At 34.2% G+C, this 12224-nt stretch overlaps 2 protein-coding genes across 2 annotated transcripts; one reads left to right on the top strand and one right to left on the bottom strand.

Moving 5' to 3' along the window:
- Positions 1-1363: 1363 nt before the first annotated feature.
- Positions 1364-3758, bottom strand: LOC124539361 (gloverin-like). The gene is made up of 5 exons (XM_047116733.1): positions 3718-3758; positions 3238-3326; positions 2664-2784; positions 1991-2182; positions 1364-1505 (listed from the first exon to the last, which is right to left on the bottom strand). The coding sequence occupies exons 2-5, from the start codon at positions 3318-3320 to the stop codon at positions 1371-1373; spliced, it is 531 nt and encodes a 176-aa protein (XP_046972689.1). The 5' UTR covers positions 3321-3326; positions 3718-3758; the 3' UTR covers positions 1364-1370.
- A 4975-nt stretch (positions 3759-8733) lies between these two features.
- Positions 8734-10773, top strand: LOC124539337 (gloverin-like). Its single transcript, XM_047116701.1, has 4 exons — positions 8734-8826; positions 9137-9257; positions 9690-9881; positions 10565-10773. The coding sequence occupies exons 1-4, from the start codon at positions 8747-8749 to the stop codon at positions 10697-10699; spliced, it is 528 nt and encodes a 175-aa protein (XP_046972657.1). The 5' UTR covers positions 8734-8746; the 3' UTR covers positions 10700-10773.
- The last annotated feature ends 1451 nt before the right edge of the window (positions 10774-12224 follow it).

The following is a 12224-nucleotide window of genomic DNA, read 5'->3' as shown; positions in this document are numbered from 1 at the left end:
AAGCAAATGTAATAGAGTTGATTGTTGGCTGATGTTGTATCTCGTTTTATGATCTAACGAAATTGGCTTTGGAAGCAGAGACTACTGGAGTAATTGTAGAAGTTTTAACCTATCGTCCATTGGAGTTTGTAAAGCGTTATTGTCAAAGTTATGGGCTAATGGAAAATGAAATTTTATTTCGAAGCGCTTATCGCCATTTTGTTCATTTAAAGTCACTTTAAAGTATTTACATTACCAATAGTAATAGCAGATAATATCAATGAACTGTATGATTTATATTGATAGTAAACGTTCGCCCCGGTTTTGCACATGTGGAATGCTGATACTAAATAAACTACTGATTTTTCCTTGTTTCTTTACTACTTTGTCCATGCATTATATCTTTTCAAACCAATCTATCTATTAAAAAAAACGCATCAAAATTTGTTGCGTAATTTTAATGTTTTAAGGATACATAGGGATAGACAGCGGTAAGCGCCTTTGCTTTATAGTATGTAATGATGATAATGATGATGATAAAGCAAGTACAGTTCTTCTCTCTTAAAGATTTGCTAAGTTTGTCCGTATACGTCTATCTGTTTTACGGTCTGGATGACACTGTCGAAAATTACTATGTAAGTTATTTAATTTAGACGATCTTATATGCAATGTTTTTGGTAATTATTAAAACTCTTGCCACGTCTTAGATTTATCGGATCAGTTTGACATGAGTTGTCTCTTCCGAAAGGTTGAGCAAAAATAGAACAATTTAAAATAATAATATAAAAATGTTATTATTCAATCAAAAATCATCAGATAGAGATGCAGAGATGAAGACCGGAGATGGCCCAGTGGTTTAAACACGTGTAACTTAACCGATGGTTTCAAGTTCGAACTCAGGCAAGCACCACCATATGTGCTTAATTTGTGTTTATAATTCATCTCGTGCTCGGCGGTAAAACTTCGTGACGAAACCTGCATGTGTCTAATTACGTTGAAATTCTGCCACATGTGCATTCCACGAATCCGCATTGGAACAGGGTGGTGGAATATGTTCCAAACACTCTCCTTAATGGCCTTAGCCCAGCAGTGGGAAATTTACAGGCTGTTACTTTACTTTACGTCAGATAGTATTGGGAAAAAAGCAAAATTTATTTAAATTAGTTTGTTTACTTCATGTTTTTTTTTTATGAAATAATTAATATTATCGAAGACTTAGTCTTTAATAAATTCCCAAAAAACTATAGCAAAAATATAAATAATAATCGTTTTACACAAAAATTCAAATTATATTTATAGTACAAAATATAACATAAATAATAATTTATTTTTCAAATATAGCAATGACTAGTACATTACAATAATATTGGAATAATAAATAGTATATCTCATCACCAAACATGTTCAAACTTGGCTGCTAAACCAACATCAGGTTTCCCATGACCCAGGTCCTGGGAGACGGTTCCTCCAGCTGATACGTGAGTATTTTTATCTAGATTCCAAACTTTCGAAGCAGTAGCTGCGGCCTATAAAGGTATAATATTAGTAAGTTTTTTTATCTTGCCTAGGAAATCGAATACATATTTGTTAAAAATAAGAATGTTTAAATTTAAGGGTATTTAACTTGGAGAACAATAAGCTTGCAATGACACATAAGAACTTCAAAACAACACTTGATATAAAATATCTTCATGTGTATTATGAAGATTATAATATTGTGAGGAAAGTCTTGAGCATAGATGTGGATAGATATAGAGGTGGAGGACGACCAAGGAAAAGATGGATGGATTGTGTGAAAGACGATATGGTTAGAAATAATGTTACTTGTGATATGATGTCTGAGAGAGAAGTTTGGAAGGAGAAGACATGCTGTGAAGACCCCAAATAAAATTGGGATATGAGCCGGAGAATGATGAATAAATGATGTGTACTATGAAGATTAAAATCTCCATAACTTTGCAAGCCAGTAACTGATTTACAGAATTTTCTCTGATCTTTTAATAATACTTACGTTCGTTAAGCCACCCATCTCTTTCGTCAGTGCAAAACTCGCGTCGGCATTTTTATTAGCATTCACCCAATCTAATTTCCCACCGACATAGCTATTGTCGCCATTTGGGCTCAGAACACGTGAGCCGTAAGCTTCACCAGTCAGTACACCTCTGCCGTCATTGAATATATCTTGCCTGTAACCAGCTTTACCCTGAAAATGAGGTGAGTTATTTAAATGTGGAGAATTTTCCCAAAGATTAGTGGCAAGTATAAAATTTCAATCAAATTCAATGCAATTTCAATTTATCAATACATTCGAATTATACTTCAATATAGATTCTACAATGAAAAAACCAATAAGGAACTTAAATAATTAAATAAGAACTGTTGTCCACTGTTATAATTTTATTTTTGGTAAGCATTTGGATAAGATGGTAAGTGATCACCACTGCCCATAGATTTCGGTCCATTACTTATGTCGACAATACGTCACCGACTTTGGGAGCTAAGATGTTGTATCTTGTGCCTGTAGTTACACTGGCTCACTCACCCTTCAAATACCCCACAAAAATACTAAGTATTGCTGTTCAGCAATAGAATAGACGATGGGATGACCTTCCCAGACACATACAAAGCACAGTTATATGAACATTAACGCAATTATTGGACTAGACTAAGGAAAGTATACTCACAATAAGCTTTTCTTCCAAGGCACTGAGGGTACCAAATACTCTTCCGTCACCAGTCCTCCTGATCCAAGTAACATCGCGTGGATGACGAGCTGTCTTCGCGAACTTGTAATGATCAGGATATCTGGAGGGAAATTAAGATTAAATGCGAATACTTAATTTGGTCCTGTAAAATTTTACATCAAGATAAGTCTTTGGAACACGTGGATTAAGCAAGGCAAAAATCATTGGTCTTTTGAGTTTGTTTTATTTATTCAGTGATCAGCGAAAAGATAAAAAAACTGGATCAATGAACTTTTACTTTACAAAATGTTAAGGTAAATAACATTAAAAAGAAAATGTGATTAACGTATTATCCGGCGAGCAATTTGGAGCTTTTATTATACAATACTGGTTTAAAAGGAATTGAAAATAACATTGTTTTAGTGAACTTCTGGTGGGTGACAAATGACAATACAAAGCCAAGTTGTTCTTTCATTCGATTCTTATCATTCAATCCGTAAGTAATGATTGATATTTATCTGTTCGTGGATTTAAGCCGATCTATAAAGACTTTATTGATACTTGAATTACTAACTTTTCTTTATATGACGGTGGTTGAGAGACTTGTGCGCATGCGCACGCCAGCAACGAAAATACAACAATGATTTGTAATTGCATGTTGATCTGAAAACCAATCAAACAATGTTTATGTATTAGGATAAATTAATATAAAAAGACAAAGGCCTTTATTTAAAGAAAATGACTTCGAAGGTTTTCCACTGTTTTGGTCCAGTACTCGTTTATATAGATACAATATGTATTTCGACGCATGTAGATTGTAAAAAATGAGCAACGAGCTTTATGCATAGTGCATTGAACTCGCGACCTTCAATCGAGATCTGAGTGTTATCAACTGGCCGATATCTTTTCGCAATACATAATTATGTAAGTTAAATAACATATGCTTGTAATAATTCAATATAGAATTACAAAAGTAAATACACTAGCCACACGCCCCGGCTTTGTACGAGTAATTGATTACCAAGGAAAACTTTATCATTATATCGTATATTACCTCTATATAATATTTAAAAAGATTATATTTTACAAACAGCTGAAATTCTCAAGCTTTTACTAATTGTGAATTATAAAATTATTCTCCGTATATTTATAAGAACGCTTGCATCAGGTTAAGTCCCTGCACAGGAAGGAGTAGTTCATCATGTCTGACTCACGCTTTATGCGAGATAAAAACATAAACAAGATATGCAACGTTGGGGGAATTTCAGCTTTAAAACGATTAGTGACGGCTTCAATATTGAGGTACAAAATTGTTTCCCAACCAAAATGACGAGTGTATACATTGCACACATTCAAATTAATGACGTATGTGTGTCGCATCTTTTGTCTTTGTCTCACATATGGTTTCGTCGTTAGGTTGAAAAAGGATATGGGTATTTAGGTTTTGATTGCTGTGTATATACAGTGTCAGGGATATATCTCTTGGCATTGACAGCGATGGGAGTGTAAACAATAGCTTATATATTGTACAGTCAGAGCAAGAAAGCCTTCGTCAGTTTTCAAATTAATTCCTTTATCAAGTCTTAAACTCTTAGTACCTTTTGAATCTAGACATCAAATCATTGCGACGCAATATGTCATTCTCAATCGCTAAAGCAGATTATTCTCATACTGAGCTCACGAAAATAGATCTTAAGGTGATGAACCTTTTATTACCCCGATTGTACATGTTTTAGTCGATAGCTATCTTGAAGGGTAGATCGAGAAATTTTCCTACCTTTGAGTTCAGGTAAGCTAATATTTATAATATTTTTCCGAGCCCGACACGAATTAAAAAAAAAAAAACAACATACTAATTTGTAATCGGCCAATTGTGTGTGCCCTATCGTCTGAGCCAATAATTACGAGTACACGAAAATAGATCTTAAGGTGACGAACCATTTCTAACTCCGACTGTACATAGAAAAAAAATAGAACGTAATTTATAATTCATTACAAAATAATTATAACATATATTTCATTATGAGGTTCGGGTTTTTGTTGGTATTTGTTTTTATTTAACTTTCTAAATTTCAAAAACCAGTTTGAATCTACTGCATTGAGTCATCTCAAATTAATTTTAATTAATTAAACTCATTAATTTTACACATCAATACTAATATCAAAATTTTGTAATAATGTCTGTTTGACTGTTGCTTACACGGCCAAGTCTAAGCCGATTTTGATGAAATTTCGTATAAAGAAATCTTGAACATCACGGAAGGATATAGAAGAAATAAAACACAAGTGAAGCCACTAACCACAACTAATTATCTATACAACGGGTAATATTTGTCGAATAGAAAATAACTGTTTTGTGATACGGGCTTAGCGACCTTTTTCTATTCGGTTCTAAGAGCGTTCGATTCTGTTGTCTTATCATAGCTGACGCTGCTATAAATCTAACGACACGCCATTTGATAAGACCCATCAAGTCATTTATGGGCTTAATAAGTGTTACACGTAGAGTGTTCATTGGTAGAAAAAGCATATTATTCGATACATGATTTTATAGATGATAAAAAAGCGTGGAGTTAATACTTGTTGACTTCCAAGCAGGATATATTAATTTAAATAATTGTATTTAACTAACATGACTTTGTATTTTTTAAATGTTAAACAAGAGTAACTACTGATTTTCTTGCCGGTTCTTATCGGTAGAATCTACTTTCCGAACCGGCGGTAGCTTCACTTAATTGTAAAATGACGATTCAAAAGTGCTTGTAAAAGCCTACTTGAATAAAATTTATTTTGATTTTGATTAAAACACAATTATATCATCGTCAGCGTAGTGGGTTTCAAGTTGGGCCGGGGGAGTTTATGTATCACAACGTCAAAGCATTATCATAAATAATTATGTTATCTTAAACGCGACAAATGTAATGAACTGCAATAACATAATTATAAATTTGTTCAACAACATAGCACGCATACATACAAAACAAACAAACAACAGTCTGTAAATTTCCCACTGGTGGGATAAGACCGCTTCCATTAAGGAGCGGGTTTGGAACATATTCCACCACGCTGTTCCAATGCGGTTTGGTGGAATGCACATGCGGCAGAATTTCGATAAAATTAGACACATGCAGCTTTCCTCACGATGTTTTCCTTCACCGCTGAGCACGAGATGAATTATAAAGACAAATTAAGCGCATGATTTAGCGGTGCTCGGCTCGGCTCGGGTCATCTCGACTCATACACGCATACATACATACAATCATCAAATTAGGCAATCGGCAACTTACGTATATATTATTAGTTCTCGCCTTGGCTTTGCTTGTTATAGGGCTTCAGTTGTTACGTCTTAGGCGAAAACGTAGCCTATGTCCTTTCTTGGAGTTCAAGTTTGCTTCATAGCAAATTTCATCAAAATCGGTTCAGCGGCTTAGTCGTGAAAGAACGAACTCATACGTCCAAAGTCAAAGTCAAAATTTTTTATTCAATGTGGAAGTTATTTTGCTTATAGATAGTCAGAAATCGACCACTGGTTCAGAAATAAACATCCCAGACCTGAGAAGAACTACCGAAAGAAACTCAGAGGTTTTTTTTTACAGGGCGAGAGATTAAGCATTTCAATGTCTAGACTATAGGCCTTCACCATTCTGACAGTGGTGAAGTGCTACCTGATAGCGTTAGTGGAGTCTTAACGTGAAGATCAATACAGTCAGAAAGAATGAACTGCAATAGTCGCCTTCGCCATCCGGTCCATGAGATGCCTCATCACGATACGTTTGAAGGAATCCAGTATCTAAGAGCATGGGCACACGATTGCTCGCTTTCATAAGACCTTTTCTCGCGTTGGAATTGATATAACTTAACTGTTATATGTCCGTAACTATCATCTATTGAAATAGATACATATTACACAAAAGATAGATAGATATGGCTGATACGAACTTTTCCAAATACAACATTATAGTGTTGCTATTCGTTCTGGACCTATAAGCGTTTTTAAGAAAGGAAAGTAAAAATATGTCAGCATTTTTCTGCTATAGCAAACACGTATGACATAACTTATGCTATCCTCTTGAATAACTCAGTTTATTGATGAAAACTCTATTAAAATCCATCACGCTCCGTCTGTGCGTTTTATTATTAATTATTCTAAGCAATTAGGAAAGCGACTTTGTTTTGTACTATGTTGAGATGTATTCGGATGGTATTCCCATTCATTTCGAGTTAATGCTACAGATATTGAATAGGTTTTAATCCTGTTCAATGACACATTAAAATTAGTGGATATTGAATCACTTAGTGGTATGGCTTTGTGCTAGCCCGTCTGGGTAGGTACCACCCACTCATCAGTTATTCTTCCGCCAAATAACAGTACTCAGTATTGGTGTGTTCCAGTTTGAAGGGTGTGTGAGTCAGGGTAACTACAGGCACAAGGGACATAACATCTTAGTTCCCAAGGTAGGCGGCACATTGACGATGTAAAGAATAGTTAATATTTTTTACAACGTCATTGTCCATGGGTGATTGTGAGCACTTACCATCAGGTGGCCCATATGCTCGTCCGCCAACTTATACCATAAAAATATCACATTATAATAAAAATACAATAATATAGTTATAAGTTCAAGTAAGTTCTTATAAGCTTTGAAATCTCCTTATTATATGTAAATAATTGGTTTAATGATGCAACTGATACTAACAATTGTTCTCCTTTTTGGACATGTTTGTACATTGCTTAATACCGCTTATAGGAATTGGGGTATTGAAATACATACAGCATTCATTATTATGATGATATTCCCATTATATCTGTAGTTACACTCGTACATTCAAACTGAATCCCTACTATACCAGGGTCCTTGAAAAATCCTATCACGATGTAAATATAGATGCTACATAGAAAATCCAGCGAGATTATCAATACATAGCCTTTTTTCAAATAAAATATAACGATATGTTTTTGTTTTTTTTTTGGTACCAGTATCGGAAGAACGGTGGATACGTACTCACCTCGTTTTAAATCTGGTTTGTTTTAAAAGAGCAACCATGCGAGTTTTTTGCCGTTTCTTCTTTCTGGAAACTACTTTTCCAAACGTGTTAGAAATGACGATGACGATGTATTGTAAACGTTTTATATAAAGATTCAAGAAGAGTCTTAGGTCTGGGTCCGAAACTGTAATGGGAGCTCCCCATGCTAATCACGTTCTTGATATACGTAAACGAATATCATATCAAAGCTTTTTCATCTGTTTTTTTTAAGTGAGAGGTGGCAGACGAGCAGGAGGTTCACCTGATGGAAAGTGACTACCACCGCCCATGGACATCTGCAGTACCAGGGTGCTAGTAGGCCGGCCTTTGAGGAAGGAGTAGCGTACTCCTCCTTTTCTTGAAGGTTCTTCTAAAAATTCTTGTATTTGTTGTCATGAAAAAACCTATGGTTGTTTTTTTATGCAAATTAATAATACTAGTATTTTTTAAGTAGCATAAAAAATATATCTGTGTGTATATTTAATTGGCTTAAAAAGTATAAAGTATAAATATTGGACAACATTACATACTACGTAAGTAGCCAAGCACTTGTGTTATGGAAAATCAGAAGTAACGACGGTACCACAAGCACCCAGACCCAAAACAACATAGACAACTAATGAACTTTTTCTACATCGACTCGGCCGGGAATCGAACTTGGGACCTCGCTACTCTACAACGGATCTCGACAAATTATTAGGGTCTTTACAGTTAAAATTACCCTAAAGCTCTATATCTAACTTTTTCCTTGCGTATAAGTCGTGGGTCAGATATGACGACTCTTTTCCTGTTCATAGGGACTTAACCTCTTTAAGAGTTTTCATATAAATATGAGGAGAATGATTTTGATACTCACAATACAGTCTTGAGTTCAGCTGCGTATCATATACAAGGTAATAATATATTTTTGTTTTAATTACATATATCTGTTTTTATATATATATATATATATATATATATATATAGAGAAAATGTATACAAAAAAAAAAGTCTTAAGTCTAATTGTCAAATTTATTTATATATAATAATACTTAATTTATTTATTTTTTCAGATCAAAATGCAAGTACAAATCATTCTTGGATTCGCGTTACTGGCGTGCGCTTGCGCACAAGTATCTCAAGCTTCATATGAAGAAAGGTAATTAAATAAAATTTTAACAATTATTTTCATCTAATAATATTATTATCTGTTGATCAAAATTTGTGTCGGAGGATTTATTAAGTTGCAAAATAAAAAAAAAAAACACCTGAAATAGTTCTGATACCGTATTTGGCATTTTTGAGACATTTTGCAATAATTAATTATTACTAAAATAAGGATTAATTAAAACAATTTGATTCCACGATCATTAGTTAAGTGATACGTCATCTATGTACTGGGATTCCACAGTTTATAATTTTTATGTATTATGAAAACATGATTATCTTATATATGAATTTTTCTCCAGGGATTCTGATCATTACAAGTTCGCGAAGCCATCTCGTCACCCACGCGATGTCACTTGGGACAAGAAAGTCGGCGGTGGAAAAGTTTTTGGTACCCTTGGCAACACGGACGATAGCCTTTTCGTGAGTACACTTATTCATTCGAATTGTTACAATTTTGCATTGATCGTTATATATGTAAAACATTCGATATTGTTAATAATAATTATGAAAAAGGTATATTTAGGTATGTCAATTAAAGACACAACAACACTACAAAGTATAAAAAAGTAGTTTATCGCTTTATGTCCTATGTATGCTTTTAAAATTACACAACGGATTTTGAAGCGGTTTTTTTCATAGATAAATTGATTCAAGAGGAAGGTTTATGTGTTTAATACATGAAAAATATAGTAGAGAATGACTTAAAAACTGTGCAAACCGGGGCGGGTACCTACTTTCTAAATAATCTATAAATACTATGAGTTTAACGTAACAAAAAAAGTCTTTTTGAGTTCTAACCTTAATTTTGATTGGCTATTTCCACTCATCGTGTTTTTGTTACCATAATTTCAGGGCAAAGCTGGCTACAAGAAAGATATATTCAATGACGATAGAGGTATTCTGAAAGGTGAAGCGTACGGTTCAAGAGTTCTGGGTGCAAGCGGCGACAGCAGCTATTTTGGTGGGAAATTGGATTGGGCAAACGCTAACAAAAACGCTGAGGCTACTTTAGAACTGACGAAACAGATCGGCGGTCGAACGAACGTAAGTTTTATTGAAAATATATGGAATACGTCCATTTGTAATACAGGTCTCGACATACCTTTAAACCATTTGTGACAATAATATTCTTAATTTCCATTTTTTTTATAAGTGTATCGAGAACACTTACCAAAAGTAATAAGTAAAAAAAAAGTAAAGTAACAGCCTGTTTTCCTTCACCGCCGAGCACGAGGTGAATTGTAAACACAAATTAAGCACATACATATGTGTAGTGGTGCTTGCCTGGGTTTGGACCCGAAATCATCGATTAAGATGCACGCGTACTAACCACTGGGCCAACTCGGCTCATCTCAAATATTATTCCCAAAAGTAATAAATATTGTACGTTTAACTATCTAGACTAATAGTAATCTATATTAATGTAAAAGTAACTCTGACTGTCTGTCAGTCTGGCGCTCTTTAACTACCAAATCGCCGAGCCGAATTTGATTAAATTTTGTATAAGGCAAATTTGAAATCCAAGTAACGACATAGCCTATTTTTTTGCACACAACACATGACAACCAAAGCCCTAAAACGCGAGCAAAATCCGCTGGCGACAATTTGTTTTAAATATAATTTTAATTAGGCTATTGGTTTACCTAACATTTGCACCAATTAAGATATACTCTTTATTTTCAGTATTTTTGTACAATTTTTTCAACTTCAAACAATTTTCTTCACAGGCCGCAGCTGCTGCTTCTAAAGTCTGGAATTTCGATAAAAATACTCACCTGTCAGCTGGAGGAACCGTCTCCCAAGACCTGGGTCGTGGAAAACCTGATGTTGGTCTAGCAGCCAAGTTTGAACACATTTGGTGATATGAAAGAAGATTTTGGTGATTTGATGATTGTTTTAGTAAAATAGTTGAGAAATAAATGATTACTTTAAGTTACATTTTGTATTATTTATATTAATTTAATCTAGTCTCACACATTGTCACCATCACCATCATCCTCCTGCCTTTATCCCAATTTTACTTAGGGTCGGTGCGTCATATCTTCTACTTTCATATTTGTTGGTCTGACGTCATCTCACAAGTAAAATTTTAGTAAAATTTTCTAACTCACATAATCTTTCTTCACAAGTATTTCACACAATCCATCCATCTATAGTATCGTCGTGTTACACTTATATATTTTAAATGTTATTGGAATAAAGCGTTATATGCTAATATTGTCGAAGAATAAATATTTTTGGTTCAAGTGTTAATGGAAGTCAAATACATAAAAAATATAAAGGTATTTGTAGGTCTATAAATTGTCTGTATAAAGATCAGCAAATAATCTTATCTAGATAATACGTACACAATGATGTTTTGAACAAATTGTGTTCAATATAAGTGTCTTAATTGCATGAAAATGTTTAATAAATATATAGCATATTAATTCTAAACGTTTTGCGTTGGACCGTAAGCATAACGCTTAAAACTTTTAGAAATATTACGAGATACATAAACGCTAGGAAAATACGCAGTGCATATTGTACGGTACGGTTATATTGCCTTGCGAATGTTTATACCTCATAGGTTAAAAATAGCACTGCATACGACTTCGCAGAAGTTTACTAACTCTAATTTATATCCAAACGTGAAGTTATCCTGGAAAAAAGTAATTCAATGTAAAAATTATATTTAGACTGCTGAGAACCAGAAGTTGATCGAAAATTTTGGTCAAATATGAAAATATTTGTACAGATTTTTTGATAATACCCATAGAAAGTGAGAAATGGCAGAAATATGAACAATTCGTTATCTATCCACCAACTCTAGGAGCTTAGACGATGACTCATATTTGTAGTTTGGCTGGCTCACTCACACTTAAACTGGAGCCCAACAATACTATGTATTAATATATGGTGAGCTAGTGGTACCTATCCAGTCAGGCTTGTATAAAACCCTACCATCAAGTGCTGAAGTAACTTCTGTTTATTTCAAAAAGTATTGAATTGTTCGTCATTTTTGTAGATTGTAAAATTAGTATAGTCGGGACATATATTGAAAATATGATACAACATCACATGCTCTGATTCCAATGTAAGCCAAAGCACTGGTGTTATGGAGAATCAGAAATAACGACGGTACCACAAACCCCCACCCGAGACAACATAGAAAACTAATGATTATCTACATTGACTCGGCCGGGAATCGAACCTGGGGCCTCGGAATGGCGTACCCATGAAAACCGGTGTACACACAACAAGACCACGGAGGTCGTCAGGTCGTCAGTCATATTATCTACATCAAATCAAAATCAAAATAAACATAAGTAGGCTTCTACAAGCACTTTTATATTGTCATTTTACAATTATGTGAAGCTACCACCGGTCACAATCTAACGATCTTAA

Source organism: Vanessa cardui, chromosome 22 (assembly GCF_905220365.1).
Source record: "Vanessa cardui chromosome 22, ilVanCard2.1, whole genome shotgun sequence".
Taxonomy (NCBI): domain Eukaryota; kingdom Metazoa; phylum Arthropoda; class Insecta; order Lepidoptera; family Nymphalidae; genus Vanessa; species Vanessa cardui.
This window is presented reverse-complemented; position numbering and strand designations above follow the sequence as displayed.

Coding starts and splice junctions, on each gene's coding strand:
- LOC124539361 (XM_047116733.1), bottom strand. CDS start 3,320: ATGCAATTACAAATCATTGTTGTATTTTCGTTGCTGGCGTGCGCATGC. Junction 2,785..3,237: donor CCACCGTCATATAAAGAAAA/GTTAGTAATTCA, acceptor ATTTCCCTCCAG/ATATCCTGATCATTACAAGT. Junction 2,183..2,663: donor CCTTGGAAGAAAAGCTTATT/GTGAGTATACTT, acceptor CCTCATTTTCAG/GGTAAAGCTGGTTACAGGCA.
- LOC124539337 (XM_047116701.1), top strand. CDS start 8,747: ATGCAAGTACAAATCATTCTTGGATTCGCGTTACTGGCGTGCGCTTGC. Junction 9,258..9,689: donor ACACGGACGATAGCCTTTTC/GTGAGTACACTT, acceptor CCATAATTTCAG/GGCAAAGCTGGCTACAAGAA. Junction 9,882..10,564: donor AGATCGGCGGTCGAACGAAC/GTAAGTTTTATT, acceptor TTTTCTTCACAG/GCCGCAGCTGCTGCTTCTAA.